General features: G+C 45.4%; 1 protein-coding gene across 1 annotated transcript; it reads left to right on the top strand.

Annotated features, from left to right (window-relative positions):
* Nucleotides 1-56: 56 nt before the first annotated feature.
* On the top strand, nucleotides 57-25,662 carry LARS1 (leucyl-tRNA synthetase 1). Its single transcript, XM_041489961.1, has 32 exons — nucleotides 57-199; nucleotides 1,137-1,255; nucleotides 2,658-2,745; nucleotides 3,317-3,397; nucleotides 3,828-3,968; nucleotides 5,096-5,257; nucleotides 5,838-5,950; nucleotides 6,351-6,414; nucleotides 6,943-7,010; nucleotides 7,366-7,591; nucleotides 8,673-8,760; nucleotides 8,851-8,927; nucleotides 9,578-9,631; nucleotides 10,293-10,433; nucleotides 11,140-11,217; nucleotides 12,092-12,177; nucleotides 12,268-12,333; nucleotides 12,427-12,509; nucleotides 13,101-13,239; nucleotides 15,262-15,474; nucleotides 16,310-16,367; nucleotides 17,100-17,163; nucleotides 17,812-17,995; nucleotides 18,212-18,302; nucleotides 19,112-19,252; nucleotides 19,775-19,915; nucleotides 20,000-20,110; nucleotides 20,940-21,050; nucleotides 22,837-22,941; nucleotides 24,048-24,143; nucleotides 24,527-24,659; nucleotides 25,284-25,662. The coding sequence occupies exons 1-32, from the start codon at nucleotides 194-196 to the stop codon at nucleotides 25,487-25,489; spliced, it is 3,534 nt and encodes a 1,177-aa protein (XP_041345895.1). The 5' UTR covers nucleotides 57-193; the 3' UTR covers nucleotides 25,490-25,662.
* Nucleotides 25,663-27,175: the final 1,513 nt, after the last annotated feature.

Genomic DNA, 27,175 nt, shown 5'->3' with positions numbered 1-27,175 from the left:
TTCCCCCTCCCCAGCCTGGACGAGAGGCCGCAGCGATCGCTGCGCTCGCTCTCCCTGCCGCCCTCCTTCTGTCCTCTTCCTTCACCCTAAAAAGGGCCCGGTGTTCCCCCTCCGCTGCCTTGGTACGGCCTGGGCGCCCCCGCGCGCTGCCGCTGTTGGCACGGCCCGTGCGGACCCCGTCAGGCGCGGCAATATGGCGGTGAGTGCAGGAGCCGGGCCGGGCTCCGGCCTCAGGGCTCCGCGGGGGCTCGTGGCGGTCCCCGCGGGGGCTCGTGGCGGTCCCCGCGGGGGCTCGTGGCGGTCCCCGCGGGGGCTCGTGGCGGTCCCCGCGGGGGCTCGTGGCGGTCCCCGCGGCGGCTCGTGGCGGTCCCCGCGGCGGCTCGTGGCGGTCCCCGCGGCTCCTCACCCTCTCCTCAGGGTCACTCTCCGGCGCCGCGGTCTCCGGGAAGGGGGTCCCATAGCGGCGTGCGCGGGGCCTTTGCCCGGCGGCTGCGGCCCCTTGGTGTAAAGGTCTTAGGGGTGTCTTGGTTTTGATGGGAAAAAACCGAAATCCTCAACTTTTATCAGTGCAGAATGCGTGTGTCTGTAATGCGTGTGTCCTTCACCTATTCCTGTGTGTTATATGGTGAAAGAATAAGATCCTTCAATACTTGCCATGTGTTATGTGATAAAAGAGTGAGGGGAAGGGCTGCTGAACACCGATTTAGTTAAAATCGCTTGGAATTCTTTACCTGATGAACTCCGCGAACCACAGTTAGAGTTGTCACCTGCTCTCTTAGCATAGCGAGTGCTGTACGTCAAGAGGGGCATGCATCGCATGGGTTTATGGGGAGTCTGGAATAAAACAAGAATTCTATGGGAGTTTTCACTTAAACTTTATATCCTCTTGTACCTCCCCAGTTCAGACACCTCTGAGTTTGCTCTTTACTGGCAGGACGGCCGGTGTGTGTGTGTGTCCTGGCTGCTGTGGAGCCCTTTGCTGTGGGAGGTTGTGCTTTCCCTGCAGATCTGGGCCCGGTGTCAGAGGGCTGGATCTCAGGACACAGAGCCCTTACCCCGGAGATCGGGCTGGGCTGGGCTACAGCTCTGCCATTGCCCTGTTCAGCCAGACTTCTCTTCCTTTCTCCGCTCAACAGGAGCGCAAGGGAACAGCCAAAGTGGATTTCCTGAAGAAGATTGAAAGAGAGGTCCAGCAGAAGTGGGAGCGCGATCGGGTGTTTGAGATCAATGCTGCAGACAGGAAGGACCAGAGGAGGTATCGTTGTACCCGACTGCTTGAAATGTCTTTTCATTTGAAATCTCTGGGGGGAAAACCTGGCCCCTTTGTAAGGAGCAGTGCTCGTGGCTCAGCTGGAGGGACTTGCTGACACGTTGTGACACAAAGCGGCTGAGTACGTGCGTGGCGGGGTTCCAGCAGGGTGAGAGAAGCTTTGTCATTCCCTGGCAGTGTCAGCACCCTCTGTGAGCCTGAAGCCAGGCTCTCCCTGGTGCCGTGTCCCTTGGCTGGAGGGGGTTGTGCAGTGGGTGTCTCCTCGCCCCTGGGAGGGACGGCTGTGCTGCTCTGCTCGCAGAGCACAGCAGCGCTGTGCAGGATCCCAGTCCTGCCGGGCAGCAGCCTCCTGTGCTTGTGCAGAGCTGCAGGAAGGCAGCTCCCGGGGAGCCTCCGTGGTCAGCACGGGCTGCAGCCCCGCCGGGGTGGGGCAGGGGCCTGGCACAGTGCACAGAGGGCTCTGCGCTGCTGGGGAAGACCGTAGCTCTGCCGCTGTTGTTTCTGCCCCAGAGTAAACACTGAGGAACTCCTTTATCCTCTGGGAATGTGGAGCGTGCTTGGAAGCACAGATCCTTTGGAATTGGTGGGGTCCATGCTCTTCACAGGTGTGGAGGGCTGTCTGGGGCAACAGCATTCATCCTGTGGGGAGGTCTCTGGCTGGAAAAGCAGTGACCTTGGCAGTGTGAGGTTAATAGTTGTGTGTGGGAAAGTCAGACTGAGCCAAGATAATAACTGAAGTGGTGTAACAGGTGTCAGGTTCTTAAATTGTAGATTTTGCAGGCAAACAAATGACTTGGCCTTTATTCCTCTGTTAATGGATTGAGGGAGTGTGTGAAGGGGAGAGACAAGGCGTAGAGTACAAAGGTAGAGGTAGAAATTCACTGTTCTAAATGTAAATATTTTCTTAACTGCTTTGAGAGCTCAGGTTCCAACAACTTAATACATCTTTGAAACACCCTGCAACAATATATCCCTGTGAAAGGAGTGATTGCTTGCAGTGTGCCCTTAAAATCTGAACTCACACAGTGGGAGATTAAATAAATTACTTCAAGCCTTTGCTGTAATTAATTTACAGAAGCAGGATTAGAATTTGTTACTTTTGGGAGCATGCTCCTATTTCAATGTTTCTGTGTGATGTCAGTCCTTATGGGTTTTTTCTTCTGTGTTTATTTTTTAGGATGATAAAGCCTGTTAGTGTATCAGCTCTTTAAAATCAAATACTCAGGTTACTGGCAAGGAAAATATTTTAACATCACTGTGTTAATGTGTTATTTTAACATCACTGTGACAACAGCTGAACATCCCAGTTACCTGTTTTGCTCGTGTATTGTCTGATGGTCATTTACAAAGCTGATTGTGTGTTTTAATTCTTTGACTTTCTTCTCAGCAAAGGGAAGTACTTTGTTACCTTTCCTTACCCTTACATGAATGGCCGCCTGCACCTGGGACACACGTTTTCCTTATCTAAATGTGAGGTAAAAATTCTCCTTTGCTGATACCTTTAAATACTACTCTAGAACAAATGCAGATTTTGTAGTTCAGTTTTGAGCTAATAGGATGCCATGTCAATTCCTTTATATCTTTAGTAATGACTTATTAAACTTTCCTTGTTTCCCCACACTTTCAGTAGAAGTATTGCTAGCTGAAGGGAAATTCCATTAATGTAGTTTTTAATTTGATGAGATGAGGCTGCAGGTGTTTCCCCTGTTTTTTCTTTGAGATGAGATTTTTAGGAGACGCTGCTGAATGGCTCAGCCTTCACAAGAGCTGTGTCCCCTTTGTTAGGTGGCTGTGCTCTGTGAGCTGTGTGGGGGCAGGCTGTGGGTCTGGGGTGGGCTCCCACACCCGCGGTCGGGGAGCCTGGCACGCCCGTGCAGCCACAGGGGCAGGCCTGGGACAAACTGGGCTCCACCTTCCTGCCAGGGCTGCCCCAGCTCTGTCACCTGCCAGTGGCTGTGTTAGAGGAGGGGTCTGAGCAGTGTTTGAGCAGGTGCTGGCTCAGCCAGGGCCGTGCCCGTTCCAGCTGTTCCATTTCCCTGTCTGCAGTTTGCAGTCGGGTACCAGAGGCTGAAGGGGAGGAGCTGCCTGTTTCCCTTTGGGCTGCACTGCACGGGGATGCCCATCAAGGTGAGAGTTTGGCATTTGCTGGGGGGTTGTTTCTGGTGGGGTTTTTGTCCCTAAGGCTCCTCGGAGCCTTGCTTGCTGTCCATCCCCAACATCATCTTAGTTTATTTCAAAACTCACCAAGACAATGTGATTTGGAACCTGAGTTTGTAATAAACATGTGTTGTGCTTGAGTTATAACATCACTTTAAAAGACAAAGTGATGGAAAACTGAATTTTACCTGTTGTATATTTTCATTTGCAAGAAAATCCTTACAGTAAATCTCTTCCTGCCCTGGAAGGAGTTCTGGAAGTGGCAGGATCTCCTAGATCTTAATTCAAGGCCCAAAAAAAGTTTAAAGTGTGGAATGCAAAATGTTATCAGTAAAACCCCCTCCTTGGCTGTGGCTGCAGCTGGTGCCCTGGCTGACATACTCCCAATAACTCTGTTCAGGCTTGTGCAGATAAGCTGAAAAGAGAAATGGAGTTGTATGGTTGCCCACCGGAATTTCCTGATGAGGAGGAGGAAGAGGAAGAAAATTCTGGTAAAAAAGAGGAAGAAATTATCATCAAAGACAAAGCAAAAGGCAAAAAGGTAAAGTTTAAACCAAGCCTTCCTGGACTGAGAGTTGTGCTGTCAAAACTTTGGTGTGCACATTGTAGGCTTTTCTTCCTTTGGGCTCACAGAAACCTTGATACAAAGATTTTTTTTTTTCAAGGTAGCTGAGTTACCTTTAGGGTGGACTTGAAAAAATGCACTAGCTGCATGGTTCCAGAGATACCATGTTAATGCATAAACCCTTATTGGTAAGCTAATGCACTGCCTAATAGTTTTCTGAGAAAAAACAGATCAGATCCAGAGTAATACTCTCATTTTTTTCTCTTTTTTTTTTTTTTTTTTAAATCCATTCATGGAACATTCATAAGCAGGTTGTAGGAAGTAGCCTGCTTTCTCAGAGGTAAAGCATGTGTGTTCCTGCTGTTCTAGTTACTGTTTTTTAAGTTGATATCTAGTCAGTTCTGTCTAGATAGGCTCAGTAAAATCATCCAAACTATTTTTACTTACCAGCTATTTAAATGAGATTTAGGCTTTTGGGAGTGTCCCAAAGCAAGCCAAAGAATCAAGTCTGGGAAAAGTTTAGAGATGCTCTGTGTGTTGTTAATGTATATCCAAGAGATTGTGCCACTGGAACTGCTGGGTTTGGGGTTCTGGCTGCTCTGCAGGACAGAAGGTGTGACCTTGCCTGGGTCACTGCTGGGGAAAGCCAGGAGATTCTCAAGGGACAACAGCTGGGAAAAGTACCATGAGCAAAGTGACAGCAGCAGAGGTTTTTGGTACAGGGGTGCAGGGCTATCCACCTTTCCGTGGTGCAAAACACCATGGGTTTGAGCAGGGCCCTGACAACAGGCAATTCCTTGCCAGGGTGTTGTGGCAGAGCCTCTGCAGGTGTTTTGGACATTGGCATGGAACAGTTGGGAAGAGGAGGCTTAGGGCATGAGCAGTGAACACAAGGTGTGGTAGAATATACCCTGTATTCTACACCTCTGTGAATCCAGGGTGTAGAATGGAAACTCCAGCCAATTACCCTCACTGTTAGAGGCAGGATGTGAGAGTGTTTGTATTAACTTGTGTATCTGGGATCAGAAACCAGAACATTAACAGAGGCAAATGCTCCTGTGACGAGACTGTGCGCTTCTTCCTAATCCCAATTGTTCTTTCAGAGCAAGGCTGCTGCCAAGACTGGCTCTTCCAAATACCAGTGGGGGATCATGAAGTCTTTGGGTCTGTCTGATGAAGAAGTGGTCAGTTTCTCTGAAGCTGAGCACTGGCTGGATTATTTCCCTCCCCTTGCTGTCCAGGATCTGAAGAGCATGGGATTGAAGGTGACTCTGGGTGATCCCAACCTCAGTTATGCAGGCAGCCATACCTGTATTGTTACTGTGTTGGTGAATGTGTGCTTCTCCTTGAGATTTTCTGAGTAATACCAGCATAATTCCAGGAATGTTTCTGATATTTATGGAATTAGTCATTTAACATTTAATGGTCTTGGGCGATAATTAAATCGTTTCTGATATAGAGCTTGTACCCTGTACAGTGGTCACAGCTGGAAATTAGTCCAGTAAAGACATTGTGACCTATGGTTCCCATGTGAGATAACTTTTCTGTAGTCAGTATTGACAGTAGTTCTATTTGACATCACATCATTCTTCTTCCTGAAAGTACTTGTCCTGCTGACAACAGATTTTTGAAAATGGAGAGAAATAAAGATGATGAAACAAGGCAGTGCTGAAATGCAGCTTGAATGGTTGGTTTAAACTACTAAAAAATCTCTAAATTTCTCAGTCAGTGGAGGGATTTTGGAGAGAAAGCTCTTTTTATTTTTAAAATAATAGTTATGGTATTATGAGATTCCTTTGGTTTCTTGATTGTGCTTACTTACCGGAGCCTCTTGCGCGTTTTCAGGTGGACTGGAGGCGTTCCTTCATTACAACAAATGTCAATCCCTACTATGATTCCTTTGTGAGATGGCAATTCCTGACACTAAAGGAAAGAAACAAGATTAAGTTTGGCAAACGGTAAGCTGCCACTGAGCTCTGAGATTTTGGGAGTGTGGATAAGCTCAGCTGTGCCAGAGACAGAGCCCTGTGGCACATCTCTGGAGCCTGGTTTTAACTCACATGAAACCAGAATCATTCCTTGCTGGTGCTCTGCCTGTCACAGTGAAGTGTAGTTGTTGTGCCAGCAAAGCCTGTGAGATTTGTCTTCCAGGTTTAGTTTTCCTGTGGGTACCAACTCCAAGCAAAAAAGGGTCAATTCTGAAAGCTCTTGTGAAAACTGAGCATTGGCACTGATGGAAACAGATACACACAAAATTTGAAAATGCCATTAAGAGGTCTTTTTTTCCCAGAAGCTGTTTTTTTTTCATCTTGCTCTATACACTAGTTTACTCACTGTTAAATGAAAATATTTTTCTAGGTATACAATTTATTCTCCTAAAGATGGACAACCTTGCATGGATCATGACAGGCAAACAGGAGAGGTAATTTTTAACTTGACATTTTCATGCATTGCTTATGATCCTAAATACTAAATGGAAAGTAAGTTGTATCTTAGAGCAAAACAGTTTGGATGTGCAGAGTCACTGGCTCTCAGCTGTCAGTGCATGTGAAAATTGAATGAACTCCTCTCTTGAGGAGTTTTGTCTGGAACTATGGATAGTATTTTCCATTGTAGCTGGTTTCTGTGATTGTTTGGCAATCTGTGCCAGCAGCATTACTCCATTGTGTTGTTAGCTATTGAACTAAATAAACAAGCTGTTGTTAACTTAGATGTTGCTAAGACATTGTCTGTGACTAGTAAGTTTGTGGCTGTAGGAGCACAGTATAACTTCTGCAGGCTGCATTTTAGTGAACAGCCTTTCAAATGAGTGGAAATAGGATTTACTCTGAGGAAAGCATCAGTACCTTAAATAGTGTTTGGATTAGGTTCCTACAGAATAGGATTTATTTTCTTTCCCGCTCAAGTGACTTTAATTTATTGATTATTGCATTGTTTGTGGGAATTGTAGGGTGTTGGGCCTCAAGAATACACACTGATAAAAATGAAGGTGTTGGATCCTTACCCTGCGAAATTGAGGTAGGTGTTGACTTTTTTAGTGGCAGCTGGGCTCTATCTCCTGGCCAGAACTGACCATTGAATTAAACAGACTGTTTTGCCTAGTGCAGAATTTAATTTCACCTGGTTATTTCCATCACTTCAAAGACCTGGTCAGAATTTTGACCTGCTCTATTTGCTGTGTCTGCATGGACCTCAAGATGGAATTTTAAAAAAAAAAAAAAAAAGGAAAGGAAATGGAAAACCCACAATGAACTAATGACTCACTTCTGTCTCTTAGGAAACGTTGCTTGGAAGTTGATGTTAGTTTGTTCTTGTTCTGTATGAGCCGTAATGATTTTCTGCTGGTAACTTATCCAATACTTGTTCCCCCCAGTGGCTTGAGAGGGAAAAACATCTTCCTGGTGGCTGCCACGCTCAGGCCAGAGACCATGTTTGGCCAGACCAACTGCTGGCTGCGCCCGGACATGAAGTACATCGGCTTCGAGACGGGCAGCGGGGACATCTTCATCTGCACGCAGCGCGCCGCGCGCAACATGGCCTACCAGGGCTTCACCAGGGACAACGGCGTCGTGCCCGTGGTCAAGGAGCTGATGGGAGAGGTGAGCAGCCTGCAGCCTGCTGCCCAGGCTCAGCTGCTCCTCTGGGGCTTAGGAGGTGATGGTGGAATTCTAATTGTGAAGAGAATGCAGGAGGGATTGCAGAAATGTTGGAGTGGCTGAAAGCTTTGGTGACAAACAGTGCAAGCAGCAGGCAGCTTCCTTGGCAGCCAAGCCAGAGCTGCTGCTGGGAGAATAACCTGGTGCACTTAGCTGGGGACAGATGCATTCCTATGCCCTCAGCATGATGTGGTGAGAGGATAGTGTTAAGTGATGCTTTTTTGCTTGCTGGGAAGAGTAAATGGAAAGGGAGGGGGAAAGGTAATAGCTAGAAATGGTTATGTGGAAAACTTTTGTTGGTGCTGACATTTCTAGTACATCTGTGTGAATGAAGCTTTCTTAGCCAGTAGGGGTTGTCAGTGGTTTTGGGGTTTGCTGTCCTTAACTTGTGTGCTTTGTGCAAGTGTCATCAGTGGTGTTTATTCATCCTGATACAAAGCACCTTCAGCTGTTTGCATCCCTTGATCTCCATTCACTACAACTTGTCACCATCTTTCTTGATCTTTTTTGGAAGAATGAAGTAGAAAATATGTGTTTTTTTCCTTTGTTAGTAGACATGATGTGAATTCAAGCAAATGAGTGAGGTAGAAGACAGCTGCTGCATCTTGACTGCATCCTGTCAGGGTGTGAATATCTTGACAATGTACTTTCTTTGTTTAATGTCACTTGGGATGCTGGCTTCCTAAGCCACTTCTGCCTCAATGCTGTTGTGCTTCAGACACTTGGAAGCAAACTGTCCTTCTGCTTCCTATGCTTTCCCAATTCTACATACCTGCAGTTTAAGTTTCTTGGTATTTGGTATTTGACTTTTCTACCAATATATAACCCATACCCTGTCTCAAATAGTACCACACATTTTCATATGTACTTCCTCCTTGTCCCTCTGTATATAAAATGCATTTAATTTGTTTGTAATGTGTCAGGAAAATGTACAGAAAATTTGAAGAATATCAGCCAGGAGAGCTTACTCTACTAGGCTGAAAGCCCCTGATTTACTGTAATGCTGTTGCTTTGTCCTGCTCAGGAGATCCTTGGCGCTGCACTTTCAGCACCCCTCACCACCTACAAGGTCATCTATGCCCTGCCCATGCTCACCATCAAGGAGGATAAAGGTAATTCTGCAGCAGAGCCTGTTGGATGGCCACTGGCATTCAGTATGTGGGGACAAATCCTTTCATCTGTTTATCTCTTCCTTTGCCAAGGAACTGGAGTGGTGACAAGTGTTCCCTCTGACTCTCCAGATGACTTTGCAGCCCTGAGAGACTTGAAAAAGAAGCAGGTCAGTCTGTTAACTGAATTGTTTGTTTCCTTTCCCTAGTGAAAAGGGTCAAAAGTGAATATCCAGTGAGTAAAATGAAACTTGCTTCAATTGGCATTTTGCCATCTCTAACTTGAAATCAAAGCAGTTAGAAATAAATGAAGTTTAAACCAACTGGGCTAGGACAGATGGGTTTTTTTTTCAGACTTCAGTCTGAGTTTTGGATGAGAATCATGTAACTTGTGCTGCATGTTAAGGTAGAGAAGAGCACCAGTGAAACAGAAATGAATTCTTGTTGTGGAAATGACTTCCAAAAATGAGATTAAGATTCTCTGTGAATTTCAAATGAGACTGAAAGTGATTGTTACTAACTGAAGGAGTACATCAGCATCTGAACAGCTATCTCTGGCTACTGAATTTTTGCCCACTCGTTTCAGGGTAGAGCAATATCAGTTTTTCCCCTTTTAAAAAATGCAGACAATTATGGCAAAGAATCACCTGGAAATGAGGTGGGGATTGAGCTCAGGTGTCAGAAATAGTGAGAAGGCAGGGAAGTGGCTTTGTCTGATTTGTAATAAAACATTATGTACAAAAAAACCACTATGAATGGATAAAAACCTTTACATCTAGAAGACTTCTATCTATTGCTTTTTTTTCTTCCAACTTTCAAGGCTTTGAGGGTGAAGTATGGCATCAGAGATGAAATGGTCCTGCCGTTCGAGCCGGTGAGTGCACCCAGACGTGTCCATCTGCAGCACACAGGGAGTTATGCTCACTGATGAGAAACAAACCAGGAGCTCTGCTAGAGAGTTTCTGTTTGAAGTCCTTCTCAGCTGAAAAATGTAAAGTTTTCATACTGTCCTGTAGCTGCAACATTTGGTCTGTTAAGGGCTGCAACCAAGATTTGTTGTTCTATGCTATACTTCAGAGAGAAAGGAAAGCATCAATTTTTATAGGAGTTATTGTTTTGGGAAATGGAATGCATCATTATCCTGATAACCTGTTGGTTGATTAAAACTTAGTGCCCTCATGGCTAGGTTAGGAGGGTATCTGTTCAATGCAAAAAGCTGAAGTCCCTCACTGCTAGCACAGCCTCGAGGCTGAGGCAGTTTTCATGAGGAAATGCAGGTTCCAGGTAAAGCCATCCCAGTACTCTGCAGTACCCTTGGTTCCACGTGCCAGCTGCAGTCCTGGCACAGCTCCGTGTGGTGTCCTGTCATGGGACACACCTGGGCAGCTCAGGAGTCCCCCTGGGGCTGCCAGAGCTTCTGGGCAGTGAGGGAATTGCAGCCATCTGTTGTAAGCCCTGTGTAACTTGTGTTGGATGTTGTACAGAGTGAGCAGTGGGGTGCAGCAGGGGTTTGACAGCCCTCTGTTAATTCTCAGGTGCCCATCATTGAAATCCCAGGCTATGGCAGCCTTTGTGCTCCATTTGTCTGTGAGGAGCTCAAAATCCAGAGCCAGAATGACAGAGAGAAGCTTGCAGAGGCCAAGGAGAGAGTGTACCTGAAAGGATTCTATGAGGGAGTAAGTAATACAAGATTTTGGTAAGTCTCGGTGAGTTCAACTAGGAGAAAATAAAGGCAGGTAAAGAATTGAAAAAAAAAAAATCTCAAGAAAGAGGGATAGTGTCCTTTTTTCCCAAAAAAGTCCCAAAGGGCTTTTCATTTAGACTCTTCCTGCAGTAAGATTCTGCAGCTGAAGGAGTGGTGTAGAATTGGAGAAAGTTTCCATTCACACATTCCTGTGTTCTCTGGGCATTATAACCTGGTTTCTGAGCAAGTGATCACCTTCTGGGGAGCTGATCCATTTTGTTGCAAGTATAGATAGGGAAACTGTTGTTGTTTGCAGGTTTTTTATTTTGTTTTGGAGTTGGTTGTTGTTGTTGTTTTGGGATTTTTGGTGTTTGTTTTGGTTTTTTTTTTCTTTTTTTTCTCCTGTTTTTACCCCAGTAGCTCACCATGTGTATTTCTCAGCTGTTCTTTTGTAAGCAAGCAATAGTTTTTATTTCTGACTCTTTGCAATCTGTCATCAGTGTGGATGCTGATGTGTACAAATTGTTCTTGGGTAAAGATGACTGCACATAATGAAAAAACCCCAATACCTGTACTCTTATTTTTTGCATGTCAAAGATTTTAGTACCTGCTACTTCCTTATATTGATTTGAACACCTGTGGCACATATTTCTTGCTAAATTTTGGAAAAAATTATCTCCTGTGACCCGTCTTTGCAGGTGATGTTGGTGGATGACTTCAAGGGACAAAAAGTTCAAGATGTCAAGAAACACATTCAGAAGCTGATGCTGGATAAGGTCAGTGACAGTGGGCACACAGCTGCTTCTGAACTGTCTGCTTTGCTCTTTTCACAGGGCTGAGTGCCAGAGAAACCCCTGGTGTGGTTCTGCAGCCCTCAGGGTGCAGAGAGAGGGACCTGCTCTTCTTGGGCTCGTGGGCTGAGCAGCTTCCTTAGAGTTCTCTTGTTCCCTGCCTCATTCTGTCACCTTCCCTAGGACATGTTTGGTGGTCCAGTTTATTCTTTAGCATAGCTGGGAGGATACTGGAAGTGTAGGACCTGGACTGTCAAGTCTCTTTCAGGCCAGTGAAGGAGATGTGTGATGTGCAAATGCCCCCTTGCTGGGCTCCTGTTTCAGAAAATGAGAGCAGTAAACAAACAGTGATTGTGGCATCCCTCTAATGAGACTCCCTGATGAGGACTGGGAGTGAGAGAGGCTTCAGGCATGTAGTCATCATTCCCTTGGTATTGTGGCATTATGTCCAGATTATAATGCATCAGCATGATGTGTGCAAGTAGATTTGAAGCTCAGCATCCCATTTTCCTTTGCCTTTCCCCCTCCTTCTGTCCCCCAGTTTCCTAGGAGCTTTTTCAGTCAGGGGCAGAGTCAGTGGGGAATATTTTGTGCTTATGTCCTCCTTTTCCTCATGCATTCTGCACAAAGTGCTGTGAGCTGGTACCTTAGAGAAGTTGTCCTAGGGTACAGAGTCAAGCCTTGCCTCATTTTGCCCAAGGGGATACTGAGGCAGAGAGCTTGTGCAGTGGTGAGAGCTGTGCAGTAAATGCTGTAAACCAAATTAGAATGGAGAGGATGCTTTTTAGTAAGTTGTCAGGATTGTCAGTACTTTGGTAAGTACCTAAATCTCAGCTTTCATTGCCCTTTCAACTGTTAGGGTGAAGCCATGATTTATATGGAACCTGAGAAACAAGTTATATCGAGATCTGCTGATGAGTGTGTCGTGGCCCTTTGTGACCAGTGGTGAGTGAAACAAAGCTGCAGTTACAAAGTTGCTCCAATTGTACACTACTTCTCAATTGCTTTATTACAATAAACCTCTCCTGACTGTAGGTATTTAGATTATGGTGAAGTGAGCTGGAAGAAACAGACTTCAGAGTGCTTGCAACATCTGGAGACGTGAGTTATGAATGTGGCTGTAAAGGAGAGTGACTTTGCTGCTCTTGGTGGGGTCTGAGAGGGCTGAGGGCAGTAAGAGCCTCTTTCTTACAGGTTCTGTGAAGAGACTAGGAGAAATTTTGAAGCTACCTTAGGTTGGCTACAAGAGCATGCGTGCTCCAGGACGTATGGCTTAGGTAGGCAAAACATTCCTTTCTCAGCTGGTTCTTTGTAAGGATGGTACTCCTTGTTTAGTTTGGAAGGCTTAAGTGCTATACAACATCCCCAGTGGTATAGGGAAGTGTGGGAATGTTTTCCAACTTGTATCTTGGCCCAGCATCCCAGAGAAGGTGTGCTTTGTTGGAAGGGCATGGGGCTGGTAATATTTGCACTACTACAGGTAGTCTGTGCAACGTCTTAGTAGCTTTCTGCCTGGGCCATTGATTTGGAAGGGACCTCAGGAGAGGGAGCTTATAGCATTTCTTGAGTTTTCTCCTTGAATCCTGATTAGCCTTCATCTTGTGTAGCCTGACATGGGACAGCTGCTAGATGTGCACTGTAACCCACAGCAGATGTCCTTGCGCAGTGTCAGGAAATAGATTGAAAATCAGCAACTGTTTGCTCTTGAGTAAAATTTTCAAATGCATAGTTTAATTTTTAAACCAAATGTTTTTTAAACCCATAAGCATGAGTACTAAAGTACATATGTGTGTTTGTGTTCCACTGGAACTGGGGAGCTGCAGCGGGTGTGGGTCGGGGTGCCTGGGCCTGACGCAGCCTCCCCGCAGGGACCCGCCTGCCCTGGGATGAGCAGTGGCTGATCGAGTCTCTCTCCGACTCCACCATCTACATGGCCTACTACACCGTGGCTCACCTGCTGCAGGGGGGGAACCTGAGGGGCCAAGGGGAGTCTCCTCTGGGCATCAGGTAAGGAGAGTGAACCATTCAGTTCTCTCGTTTCATTCGCTGTGCTTACCTCCTGAATTGCTCTGCAGAAAGGCTTGCTGAGGAGGCTGAGTCTGCTTTGTGTGTAAAAAGTGTCTTTATTAAACTTAACCTGACGTGAGCTGAGTTGGAACAGGTTTGCAGAGGGGCAGTAAGGAAAGAGAGGAGTGTGACAGGCAGTGAGAAAAATAGAGAGGGGAAAAGTGCTTCTGAAAGCACCTCTGAAAGAACTGTGTGGAGAGTAAATCACTTTTTTCAATACTTGTTTGACTTGCCTTGAAATGGGCCTTGGCAGGTCGTTGGGTGATTGGTTTCAGTGGCTGCTTAGGTGTCTGAGGCTGCTGTGCACCACAATAAATTGTAGGCTCCAGTGTACAGAGAGAGTAGGATTAGTTCTTGGGTTTTGTCACTGTCACTCTCCTGGAAGCTCAGAACCATCTTTTATCCACAGCTTGTCTGTGGGAGCCTTCAGAGCAACGGGGAGGAGGCATGTGACCTCGTGGTTGAGTGGCTTTTGAAGTGTGGTGATAGGGGTCAGAGAGATGAGATAGTACAGCTCAGTCTGGAGTTGAAAAAACACTTCAGATTGTGCCTTGAATCATCTGCTCTAATTCTGTGTGGTTTGTGGACTAATTTCTGGAGTAGTTTACATATTGGAATGGAAAGTTTTCTTACTTTATGTTATAACTAATCTGAAAATCATTTCCAAAGTAAAGATTCTGATACTTACAGACAGAAATACCTCTGAGACTGGGCAAGGCTATCACTTGGGCTCAAACCTCTGTAATTACAGAGAAGCTATGCACGAGCTAGTTGTGTCTAGAAACAAGCTTTGAAGTGAGCATCCTGGGCCCTGAATTACAGATCTGATGTAATTAAGCATGTACAATTAGAGTGCTCTCCTATGCAAGTAGATGACATCTAGCAGCCTTGGAAAATGCTTTTTACTGATACTTGCTCTGTGGTGTGAAGGAAAAGGGGATCTATGGCCCATCCTTTCAGTCACCTTCAGTTACAATGAATTTGGCACCAAACACAAGCCCAGTCACAGCACAGCAATTTAAAGCCTAGAACAAGAACTGCCGGAACCAAAGCAGCAAACCTGTAGCTGTAGGATTTATTCTGGACTGGTAGTAGAGACCACTATCTGAGGTGTTATTTAATGTGTACTGGAAGTATTTGGGGTCCAGAATGCTTTTCCTCTCTGCATAGCACAGATCAAAGCCCCTTAGCAGGTGCTAGCACATAGCAAACTTTGGCTTGAAAGTATTTAATTTGGAATGCATGCAGTATCTGGTGCACTGTACTGAAGTTCTGGGAGCCAGGAATAAGAATCTCTGTAGAAACAAGCAGGATGTGTCAGTGCAGCCCAGTGGCCACAGAGCTCTGGGTATCACTTGTATCTCATCAGTATTTTCCTTCAAAATTGTGGATCTTACCTCTGGTAATCGGTAAGATGTGTCTTGCAGTAAATGTTAATTTTAAATTTTCATTCCATCTGAAGTGGGAAAAGACCACAAATATTTTCCATGTAGGAGGCAGCCTTGAACTGTACAGCAGTTCTCTCCTGTCCTCCTGCTCCTGGACTTCTGGGAAGCCAGAAGGAATGGCTCCATGAGGCATTCCACTGAGGGGCTCTAAGATTCACTTAAGGCCACTTGAGGCTTGGGTGGTGACATTTGGAAAAGAAATGATCAAGTTTCCAGGATATCCAAGATTATGCTTGAATTATTAATCACTTTTTCTTTATGGGAGTCTGTATGTTTAATTGGGAAATCTCCAAGGGCAGTTTAAGCAGGGCATGGCGTGAGCAGTTCTGAATTCTGTTTCTGACACTGGATTCACTCACCTGAACTGAGGTAAAGGCCCTGGGCACTCTGTGTTGGCTGATGAGGTGGACTGTGCCGTGAGAATGGAGCCACAGGTTTAAGCTGCCTTGCAGAAAGTGCTGTAGAACGTGAGGAGCTTTTACTGACTGTGCAATGTGGGACTGATTCTGTGCAGGGCACATCAAATGAGCAAAGAGGTTTGGGATTACATCTTCTTCAAGACAGCTCCATTCCCTAAAACTGAGATTCCAAAAGAAAAGTTGGATAAGCTGAAGGAGGAGTTTGAATTTTGGTATCCTGTGGATCTCAGAGTTTCTGGCAAAGATCTTGTTCCCAATCACCTGTCGTACTACCTCTACAATCACGTGGCCATGTGGTCAGAGCAAAGGTGAGTTGGGAAGTGATGCAGGTAAAGCTGGACAGTTTGCAGTTCTGCTCCATTTGCTAATGGCCTTTGGACTGGACAGCATTTAGAATTGTGTTCAAAATGTTGTACGTATTCTTTCATATTGCAGCTTTGATAGTTTTCTGTAACAGAAGTTACTGAAATGGAAAGGTTTTTTACCATTACTTCCCCTGGTTTTTCTGCATTATCTCCTCCTGTGGATTTCCCAGTGTTGAGTTTGTTTGACTTGATCATTAAGTCTCCTTAATTCCTTCTCAGGGATAGTTAAAAGAGCCATATATACTCCCCTGGGCTGTGCAGGACTGGTTGAGAATCTTTGCCCATTGCATGATGCTTTTATGGTGAAGGTACCGTTTGCATTCCCTTGAATTTTGGTTTAGGGGTTGCATAAAACTGTATGTAGGAAAAGTGTGTTTCTGATGTATAGTAAAGATGGTTGTGGATAATTTAATATCTCCTTCCTTCATGGGTAGAAATGTGGACCCAGCACTGTTGTGTGCTCTTGGGCAGTGCCAATCACTTGGACTTTAAATTAAAAATACCTGAACTGAAGAAGGTGACATAAATGAACTGTAATTGCAGGTGCACTGCTCCCTGCCCTGCATTTCAGCAATGATAATCCTTAGCCTTTATACTGTAGTTCTTTTCATCTTCAGAGACACTCCTTAATATATTTAAGACAACCCTTAGGTATTTTTTTTGAAGATTCCACTGAAGGCGTTCATCTCAAACTGGAACATAAAATATTTATTCCTTTTTTTAAAAAAGAGAAAATGTATTTACTTGGTGAAAAGATTTGTGTCTTGCCTTTGAACAGGGAAAAATGGCCAGTAGCTGTGAGAGCCAATGGACATCTACTCCTCAATTCTGAAAAGGTATGGTGAGGTTTTGTGTGACATGGCTTTTGTGTGGTCAAAATAGGCATTTGCTAGCCAGGCTGGAAACTTCATCTTGGGATGTGAGCAGGGGAAGTACTGACATTTCTTCATTAGTGCCCTCCACTTTTTCATTCATTAGAGGTAGAGACCTGCTTTGCCTGTGATTCTGTGTAGCACCTTCTCTTAAGTCAGCTCTTGTGTAGTCACACCAATTTAGTGAAGAGTTTGGTGCATTTCTATTAAGTTTTATAGTAATATAGAATATTAATTTATTTAGGTAAAGTTTATCTTTTTAGAGCATTTGTGTAGGTGCAGTGAGAGGAAAAAGTTTGTGCCAATAGCTTGCTAATGTGTGCAAGTTCTGACACTGAATTGAATTGAAAGTGCCTGAACCCAGGAGTTAGGTCTTGGGTACTGTCTGGTATGAATCAAAAACCCCCCAGACAAACCCTAGTGGAGTCCTTCTTGAAAAATAAATACATGGGGATCTGAAGCTGCCAGTTTTAAAGTAGTCTTTAAGTTTAATTTAGGGAATTTCTGGGATTATGTTTTGTTGCTGAGTGCATGCAGAGTTCAGTCTGCTTTTGCTGTGAGACCTCATTCAGATTTACCAAATGCTTTTTGCTGTGATTCATGAGAAAATTGTTTGCCCAAACCCTTGGGTTTGTCTTGCTTATCCACCAACACAGGGGATGTGTGAGAAAACAAACATTCTTATCTTTCTTTCAGATGTCTAAATCGACAGGCAACTTCCTCACCCTCACTCAAGCTGTTGACAAGTTTTCTGCAGATGGTGAGTGTGTTCTGACCTGCATCTGATTGTCAATTATGCCAAAACGACTGAAATGAGTGTTTAGCTCTCAAAGGAGTTTATTGGAGTATTGAATGGCAATAAATCTGCCACTTGCCACCTGTTCTTGTTGAAAAGCTGAGCTCCACTTGGAAGATTGGGATGTGTGTTAGCACACCTGGTTCAGCCAGGAGCTGCTCCTGGGGCTGAGCTCTCCAGGAGCTGCTCCTGGGGCTGAGCTCTCCAGGAGCAGCCTGCTTGGTCTCTCTGCATTCACTGGGGAGATCAGGACACACTGTTGGTGTGCATGGGGTGTGTACATATTTGTGTACCCACGTGTGCCATGCTCCTCCCTTGGTGTGCATGGGGTGTGTACATATTTGTGTACCCATGCTCCTCCCTCGCTCCTGTGTTTTGGCAGGGACCGTGCTGGTCTCCTGCTTCTGGGGTCTGTCTGGTCCCTGCCACGGAGGGCAGTGTTCCTGTCCTGGGGAAGTGCCTCCTCTGAGGCACCTCTGGCTGGCCAGGCAGTTTGTGGCCTGGCTTTGCATTTATCTGCAGCTGAAGGGAGCTGTCACAGGAGGCACAGCACTCCAGGGGTGTGGGCCAGCTCATGGCACCCAGCCCTGCAGCTGATCCCCTTTTCTTCAGGCATGCGTTTGGCCTTGGCTGATGCTGGAGACACTGTTGAAGATGCCAACTTCGTGGAAGCCATGGCAGATGCTGGTATTCTTCGCCTCTACACGTGGGTGGAGTGGGTGAAGGAGATGATTGCAAACAGAGACAGCCTGAGGAGTGGCCCAGCCAGCACCTTCAATGACAGAGTCTTTGCCAGGTGTGGTACGAAGGTTAATGATACAGTTTGGACTAGGTTTTTCCTTGCAAGGTGGAATCTTGTAGTTATTTTTTCTAAAAATTAATGAATTGCATAAAACAGAGCTCATTCCAGAACAGGCTATGGGGTTTGGCTGAATTGGTGACAGTTTTACAGCTGCCATTATGTAGGGCTGACTATGCGGTATTGATGTTGTCACTTCCCTTCCCTTCCCAGTGAGATGAATGCAGGCATAATGAAGACAGAACAAAATTATGAGAAGATGATGTTTAAGGAAGCTCTGAAAACTGGCTTCTTTGAGTTTCAGGTAGGAGGTGTAAGAAAGTGACACCCAATATTTGTTATTTAGTGGATTTCTTTTGCTCCTTCTGTCTCTGATCCTTAATCATACAGCTGAAATCAGAATTATGTCAAGAAACAAGTGTACTCCAAGGGAATAAATGTGGAATCGTAGAGGTTTACCAAGGTCCAGAGGAAAGCAAATGCAATTCTGCAAATAGTCCTGATATCTAATATGAGCAAGGAGCTGCTTAAAAAGAGACACTGTTAAAAAGAGTATTGTCTTTCTTTATATATTTCATGATAAAGGACTCTTCATAAGAAAGCCAGATAATGCATCAACAAAATTGTTTGGAAGCATAGTGCTTTTTGATACCCTCCATAAACCATGTCTCCAGAGTGTCTGCAGAGCCATGCTGCTCCACTTCGTGAATTACACACGCTCCTTCATGTGGCTGCTTTGAGATACTCAGGAGCAGGGATAAATAGGCTGAATTATGTATAATGATAGATCATATTCATTGCCCTTTTCTTAGTTCTTATTAGTATCTGTATGTAACTTATTTGGGATGACAGCACCTGATACACAGCTGTGGATGTCTTTGTCTTTTATGTTTGTGCCAATAAACAGTTTTTTAAAGTACCACATAAATGCAAAAATCCAATGGCCAGCTGGCAGATTCACATGTGGGTGCTTCAGGAAAACACGGTTCTTAGAGCTCAGTAGTGGATTATGACAAGCTGCTCACGTTCTGAAGGCGTGTTGGAGCCAGCAGGTGTGAGTGACTCTGGTGTTTCTCCCTGGCAGCAGGGCTGATGGCTGTGTTGTTGTTCCAGGCAGCGAAAGACAAGTACCGGGAGCTGGCCATCGAGGGCATGCACAGGGAGCTGGTGTTCCAGTTCATCGAGGTGCAGACTCTGCTGCTGGCTCCCATCTGCCCCCACCTGTGTGAGCACATCTGGTCCCTGCTGGGGAAGGTACTGGCGTTTCAGTTCTGTCATTGATTCACATCTGAGCTTTTGTGGATTTCAGTAACACCCATGTCAGGCTTCCAGATATTCTGTACAAATAGGAAAGATATGTCAGAATCCAAGAAGTCATACTGGCTCCTTGTCCCTGGGACAGTGACTGCAGGGAGCTGGCCTTGCTGTGATGATACGTGCAGCATTAATACCAGTCACTATCATTGCGTATGAAGAGGTGATCTAATATTTAGTGCAACAATGCAGTAATCTTACAGTTCTGCACAAAGCTTAGTTTTGATGTTTTTGAAGCCCTCTGCTTATAGATGACATTCCATAGGCATATGGTAGTTGTGACTGTATGTGTACTCCTGAACACACTCACAGTGCTTCTTGGCTGTGTGTCCCCTCCTTTAGGCTGTTAGGGGTGGGTGCTCACTGAGGTCCAAACTGCTAAGCTCTCTTTTCCAATCAAGCTGCAAGCCCACCAGCTAACGTGTGCTCACCCAGTGCATTCCTGTCTTGCTCTGCCCAAAGGCTGAGTCCATCCTGAGGGCCTCGTGGCCAGCAGCAGGGCCCGTGGATGAGGTGCTGATTCGCTCCTCTCAGTACCTGATGGAAGCAGCTCACGACCTGCGCCTCCGCCTCAAGAGCTACATGGCACCTGTGAAGGGAAAGGTGAGGCTGCTCTGCTTCTGTGCACGTGTGGCAATTCTGTAGTGCCTAGGGACTCCTTCCTGATTTTTTTTTTTATTTCCTCAGAAAAGTACAAAAGAGCCTTCCCAGAAGCCTTCTCACTGTACCATCTACGTGGCAAAGAGCTACCCACCCTGGCAGCACACCACCCTGTCCGTCCTGCGCAAGCACTTCCAGGTGCTCACCCCTCCTCTGCCCTCCAGCTGCTTGGGGGCTCATCTGTAGAAAGCTTATAAGCGGTACCTTGCTACCAAATTATTTCAGTAGAATAATTTTCTTTATGCTTTTACAACTGTCCAGTAAGTTTTGATGCTGAATGAAGATATCCCAAGGACTGTCATTGATTTGACAGTTGCATTTCATTGGTTTTGACAATCTGAGTAAAAAACATGCCTGTGCTCTGTTTTTTCTTTCAGTTGTAAGTGGTTAACTTTTGAATATTCTTTACAAGTATGTTTTTGAGGAAACATGGTTGTCTGACAGACTGCTGCTGCCTTACTCTGCAAGTGGGCTAGGAAGCTTTGTTCTAGTCCTTGAGTAAGTGTATACCACTCAGCAGTGTCACAAGAAATAGCTGAAATGGAGTAAGTCAGTCATAAGAAGAAATATATTAAGAGAACAGAAGGATCTATGCTTCTGACATGGGGAAACTGCTGAGAGTGGCTTTGGGATCCCGATGAGCCATCCTCAGCATGAACACACCAGGGTTGTAGCTGGTAGATTTGGGAGTCCTGACTATTCCAGCTTGTGGCAATGAGATAAACCAACATTCCTCATTTGGAATTTGTTCTTGGGGGTATTCACCTTTGGGCATTGTATAGGCTTTTTTTCTGTATTAGTGTTAAATGCTGTTTGGGTTTCAGAAGGATGAGAAAACGATCTGTGGAATCAGTGATGCTGACAAACTGTGCTGGTATTTATGGGAAAGCAGGAAAGTACATGATATTAAAAGGCAAATTTTTCATGATAGCTGTTCCCTTTAATGCTTGTTCATCCCTGTTTCTAGGCCAGTGGAGGTCAGCTGCCAGATAATAAAGTAATTGCCAGTGAGCTGAACACCTTGCCAGAGCTGAAGAAGTATATGAAGAAGGTGATGCCTTTTGTTGCCATGGTTAAGGTAAGTGTCAGAGGGACAGTTGTGGTACAGGAAAAGCTTTTGTGATTGCAGTGTCTCTCCCTTTGCTTATTTGGCAGCTTCAAGGGTTTGTTTATAAACATCTTCTACATCTCTAGAAGAGCTACATAATAAAAATGTCTCTGTGTGACTTAGCCCAGGTGAGCTCTGGATCTGGTTGAGGCTTGGTGCTTTCTGTGTTTTGTGGGTGGTGCAGTCTGTACTTCAAACATACCTGGATCCCTCTCTATTTGAAATGTATCCTATTTGACTTCTCCAGTTTTTTGAAAATCTTGGCTTTCATTTCTTTAAAGAAACTTTCTTGTGCTTGCTGTTGCAGATGAAAATTCAATACAACTAGGGAGAGCCAAGAAGCAAAGAATGAACAAATTTTTTTAAATGAGTGGTTGCAGTGTATTATTTAAAACCTTTTTAATGACTTTTCATGATCTGTAGAAATTGAGAGGGATTAGTAATGGAAAAAAATCTTAATGAGTGAAAAAAAAAAAAATTACTTTTTGTCCTTAAGCTTTAGCTTGATTTTTGAAATGCACATAATAATTACTTCTCTTTGTAAGCTTTGTCATGTGGAGTGAAGCTGTTCTTTGCTGTCTCTGTGGGGTTGTTCTGATTGTTCCTTTTCATGGAAGCTTGGGAATCTTCAGAGGAGCAGAGAGCACAGAGCAGTTCTGTAGCTTCCTAAGTTTGTAAGAACAGTAGGGATGTGTTAGATCCACTGATCCAGCTGGGAAAGGTCAGACAAGCTCTCAGTCCTAAGAGTTAGGGCTGAAACATTGCTGTGTGTTGGTGTCTTTAGTCTGGCAGCAGTGAGTGATCCTGGGGCAAGTGGGGAAGGAGCTGAGGCTTACCTCAAATCCATCTTTTTCCTTCCAAAGAGCAGCAGCCTGTTTCCCACAGAGACATGGAAACACCTGAGCTCAGACTCCCCTGAGCAATGTCTTTCTCTGAAACCAATTATTCATCAATTCCAGGGTACAAGGAGCATCTCTGCTTGTGCTTCCTACTCATCAGAGGAGGGCTGAAATGTAGGAGCACCTCTGTGATTTACAAAGGGAAGCAGTTCCATGTTGAAAGGGAATCTTCACATTAAACTGATGAGGAAACCAGGAAACCACAGCCATGCTGAGGCTGACAAAGCAGAGCTTCAAAGGAGACAGCTGGCTCAGCATGTGAGAGCCAGGCAGGGACAGATTAAACTCCAAAGAGGAAGTTCTGTTTTAGTTAAAAAAAAAAGTGTGGTTTTTATACTGCCTTTAATACTGTGCCTCCTGTGACTGTTGCTGCTGGCTTTCTGGACTAATTAAGTTACTTTTATGTTAACGTACAAAGTGGTTGTTATTTCCCTGCAGAGAACTCGCTGTGAGCACGTCCAGGTGTTGTGGGCTCGTCCTTTATTTTAAACTGGGTCATAAGCCTGAGTTTCCTGCTGTGAAATACCACTGAAATGCTGACTGATTTTGTGAATTCTCAACCTGCACATTAAGTAGGGATTTAAATAACTGTGAATGTCAAACACCTTTTCAATTCTATATTAAAAATGTGTTCTAATTGCTCTTACTCCTCCCATCAGTGTCACCTGCTCCCTGTAGAAGAAGAAGCCCTGTTACAAGAAAATTATTGCTCCAATGCTAATGTTGTGCCAGCAGAGAGCTCTTGGATTTACAAGCCTGTTCTTTTCATGACTAATGTGGATAGTTTGCCATTTTGAAGCATCATTTTACTTGCAGCCTTTAGAAGGTTTTAATACTTTTTCCCTCCCCCCCCACAGGAAAACTTGGAGAAAAATGGTTCTCGTGTTCTTGATCTTGAGCTGGAGTTTGATGAGCGTGCAGTGCTCATGGAGAACATTGTCTATTTGACAAATTCCCTGGAGGTTGGTACAGACTTGGCACCTACCACTTGGCATTTATTGGGATAGCTGGAGCAGCAGCCTTCCCTAAGGCTCTAAGCCACTTTACATTAACTTCTGGGTGTGCATTGCTCAGGTAACAGTTTTTCATCAGCTTTGTCTCCATTTGTCAAATAGATGCGTGTGGATCTGCTCAGTGTTGGCATGAGGTACAGGGGTAGGTGTGCACTGCAAGCCTGGTCCCAGAAAGCAGGGCTGCTTTTCACTGCAGAACTGGGTGCAGCTGTGACAGTGAGTCCACTGGCACTTTGAGTTTTTCTCTGAGCCAGTCTGTATCTCACATTTCCAGCTGAAGAAATGGGAAGGAGCTGCTTCAAGGCATTAGCAAGACCAGTCAGTCCTTGGGCACCTGCACTGGTATGCAGCAGGATGTCTTCCCTCTGCAAGGAGCAGGCTCTGGGCAGGGCTTTTCACACTGTGCTGTGTAAAAGGCATCCAGCCTGGCAGCAGTTGTGCTGCTTCATGTGATGAGCAGAATTTAGTTTAATAGGGGCATGGTGATGAGGGGACAGCTCAGGCACGTGGTGTTAAACCCAAAACAAACAAAACCAAACAACCCCAACACCGAAAGTCAAAATCAAAAGCAACTGTTTTTTAAGAATTAGAAACTACACATACTGCAGAGCTGGATGTAACGTGTGCAGTATGAAACAAGTGTGACTTTGTTGGGCTTGTCCCACGTCAGAGCAAAGCTGAGAGCGAGCAGCAACTTTAATTAAACCATCTGTAAATCTTCAAAGCCCTCTGACAGGGGGGAGGGAGCAGTGTGTCCTCAGAGCAGGAATGCACTGCTGGGAACAGCCAGAGGGGCTGGGGGTCTCTGGGGGTCACTGTCCTCAGAGACTGACAGTGGGGTCTTGGGCACCTCACACAGGGAGTAGGTGACCCTCAGAGGGCTCTTCCAAACAAGATGTTGTGGCTTCACTTGTGCTTTTGTTGCTGTATGGCAGTGCAGGTTTGCTTGCTCCTTTCCTACATGAGCTGTTTGATGGGACTGTAACCTCTGCTCTTCCCTCTAAAGCCATTTGAACTCCTGCTTATTCCCTCCTCCCCCATTTTTTCTTTTACAGCTGGATCACATTGAGGTGAAGTTTGCTTCTGAAGCAGAAGATAAAATCAAAGAAGACTGCTGTCCAGGAAAACCATTTTCTGTATTCAGAACTGAGGTAATACCAGAAATTCAGATATTGAAAGTCTGAAAGCTTCATTAAAAAACTTAAATTGAAACTTTACTTTTGTCTGGGTTTTTTTAAATATGCCATTTAAAAACTTTGATCAGACATGAATGTTTATCATGTATGAATATTTCTAACTCTCAAAGTAAAAATGTCATGATTTCCCTAAATACTTTTTAAACCCTTGTAACACTTTGGGCTGCATTTTAGAGTTGGGGCAGTGCTGGTATCCAGCATGGCCAGGCAGGTTCTAAAGGGATTTTATCCCTCTGGAAGTTTCATTAACAGCAGATGTTTATTTGGTCTAGTTTCATGTTTCTCCTGAGGGATCACATGCACGGGTTCTCCTTTAAGGTCTGTGTTGTTTCTCACAGCCTGGCGTGTCCGTGTTTCTGGTGAACCCTCAGCCCTCCAACGGCCACTTCTCCACAAAAATGGACATCAGGCAAGGGGACAGCAGGGAGACCATCGTCAGGCGCCTGATGAAGATGGACAGAGGGATCAAAGGTAGCCACCAGCACAGCTGTGCCAGCTGCTGAGGGGGTGCACACAGGGCTGGGACGTGCCCTGGGTGTGCAGGGATGTGTGTCACTGCCCGCTGGGGTGGGGGTTTGGGAAGGACTGAGGTGAAGCAGGGACTCCCTCCCTGTCTTCCCAGGAGTGTCAGTGTGCTGGTGGGCACAGGGCTGGCAGGCTGCACCTGCAGGAAGGCTTAGCTGAAGGGTCCCAGGCTTCTTGGTCTGCTTAGCAGTGCTATTAGTCTGCCTTTTGATGGGGAATTGTATTGAAATCAATCCTCACCTTCCCCTTCCTCCCAGTCTCTGCAGTTCATTCCTCAGAAGATGAGGTATAACTGTTCAGTTACTCAGACCTGTCCTGAGCCAGATAAAGCAAATTCAGTGCTTGGAATGTGGTATTAGGAGCTGGTGTTTCTGTGTGGTTTATCCCCGTTTCTGTTGGTAACTCACTGAGTAACCCCTGGAGGACATTGTTGTGTTGGTGTAAACCTCAGCACGAGTTATTCCCATGAGAATGTATTTCCTTGGAGCAGGTGTGGCAGTTCCAAGGGTTCAGCATTGCTGTGGTCTGTGTGCAGCTCCCATGGCCTGACCAGCTGCTCTCTCTGTGCAGATCTCTCCAAGGTGAAGCTGATGAGGTTTGATGATCCTGTGCTTGGGCCCCGCCGAGTTCCAGTCCTTGGCAAAGAGGAAGCAGGCAAAACTCCAATCCTGGAACAAGCCATCTTCCACATTGACCTGGCCCAGAGGCACGTCTGTGTCACTGAGAACGGCCTGACAAGGGACATTGGGGACACAATTGTTTACCTGGTGCATTAACTGGTGTGTGTCTAGTGAGAAGGTTCATGGAGGGACTTGGGAGCATTTGTATTAAACAAAGGGGAGAAATTGTTCTGTAAAACCAAAAAGCCCACTCAAACCAACCTGAGTTCCCATGTGAGTTGCCCCTGCTCATTTAAACAGGGATTTAATAAAATTATTTTCTTCTGGTGCTTTGGCTTCTCTTGAAAAGAAACAGTTCCCCTGGAGACCCTTCTTTTCCAGCTGGGGGCAGGGTCTTCAGGAACAAATCGGAATGTCACGCTTAGAATTCCACTCCTTCCTCCAGGGAGCTGTGCTGCTTCTCAGCTGCCTTCAGCTCCCTCCAAAGCTGATCCAGCCAAAGGCAGAGCCTGCTGCTGCCTGGCTGGGAGAGGGTGGCCCTGGCAGGTGGGAGCTGTGTGACAAGGCAAGGAGCATGATGGCCAGCTGAGCTGGATGTCTGGGGTCTCATCATTGTTTATTCCCTCCTGGCTGCTGCCTCAGGATGCTTTTATTCCATTTCACACCCACAGCCAGGTGACCCTCTCGCCCAGGTCACCCCCTCCCCTTGCCATCTGTTCCCAACAGGCAAAACCTGAAATAAGAAAGTGAAAATAAACATGCTTTCATGCAAAAGGTTTTAATGGTGCCACAGCAGCTCCCAGAGGCTGGTGTCTCACACGGTGGGTGCCAAAGCTTTCCTGAGCCCCATTTTCCCCAGTGCACCCCCCAGTGCTTGCAGTGCATAAGGGGCTGTAATCCATTTGGCCCCAATTAATTTAATTATCTACAGGCTACAGAGCTAAGCATTAGTGCTATAAACTTAGATGAATAAACTTCTGAAAACTTAAAATGTCTTTAAACCATTGCTTTTTTTTTTTTTTTTTTACAGAAATACAAAATAAATAGCTTGAGGATTAATACAAAACAGTAAACTAATATCTTCTTGTTTATTGACTTTTCTCCCAAATAGTACCTTAAATTGAAAAAGCCTTTTTAAAAAATGAACTTCACTTCATGGAAAAAATACTCAGCATCCCTGGATTTTTACAAGTGTCTCTGAACAATAAACTAAACATATTTTATTTATTCCTGCTACCCATCACCAACTAAGCAAATGTTATGCATCCTACTGTTTCTAAGATATATATCTGTAAAAATAGTAATTTATGATTTCTAAGTGATGGTGACCTGGCTGTGACATTTCACTGGAGCATTCCCTGGGCTGGATGCAGAAAGTAGACAATGGCACTCCCTGCTTGGTCGTGTGAAGGATTAGGGGACTTTTGTTGACCCCTTCTGCCTGTAGGATCTATTTTGGCTGTAACTTTGGTGTAGATAGATCTTTTCCTCCTCAGCACCCTCCCCAGCCTGACCTGGGGTCCCTCGTGTGCTGCTCCCCAGGCAGTCTCGGATCTGATGGATCCCACTGGGAACACGCACAAAGGGATCAGCCAGAGGAGCTCCCATGGGCTCCGTGGGCACTTTGGGGTTCTGAACACTGATTTCATGGGTATTTGGAAGTGTTGCTTTTCAAATGGAACAGGTACTGAAGTTTATAACAAAAAACCTGAAAAGCCTTGAGCTGTGATTACACTTCAAACACGCTGCTTCACAAATTAACTGCAGTGGCTGCTGGGCAGTGAATAAACCTCCTAAGAATGATAAATGTGTGATTTTACAGTCCCAGGCTGCTCTGGTGCT

Source organism: Pyrgilauda ruficollis, unplaced genomic scaffold, assembly GCF_017590135.1.
Source record: "Pyrgilauda ruficollis isolate IOZ18807 unplaced genomic scaffold, ASM1759013v1 scaffold97, whole genome shotgun sequence".
NCBI classification, from domain to species: domain Eukaryota; kingdom Metazoa; phylum Chordata; class Aves; order Passeriformes; family Passeridae; genus Pyrgilauda; species Pyrgilauda ruficollis.
Note: the sequence above shows the minus strand (reverse complement) of the source record. Positions and strands in the feature narration are given on the sequence as shown.

Excerpts from the sequence above, each read along its gene's own strand:
- LARS1 (XM_041489961.1), top strand. Across the intron at positions 12,178-12,267 it reads GTGGCCCTTTGTGACCAGTG|GTATTTAGATTATGGTGAAG; the intron begins GTGAGTGAAACA and ends TCCTGACTGTAG. Across the intron at positions 20,111-20,939 it reads TCCTGCGCAAGCACTTCCAG|GCCAGTGGAGGTCAGCTGCC; the intron begins GTGCTCACCCCT and ends CCCTGTTTCTAG.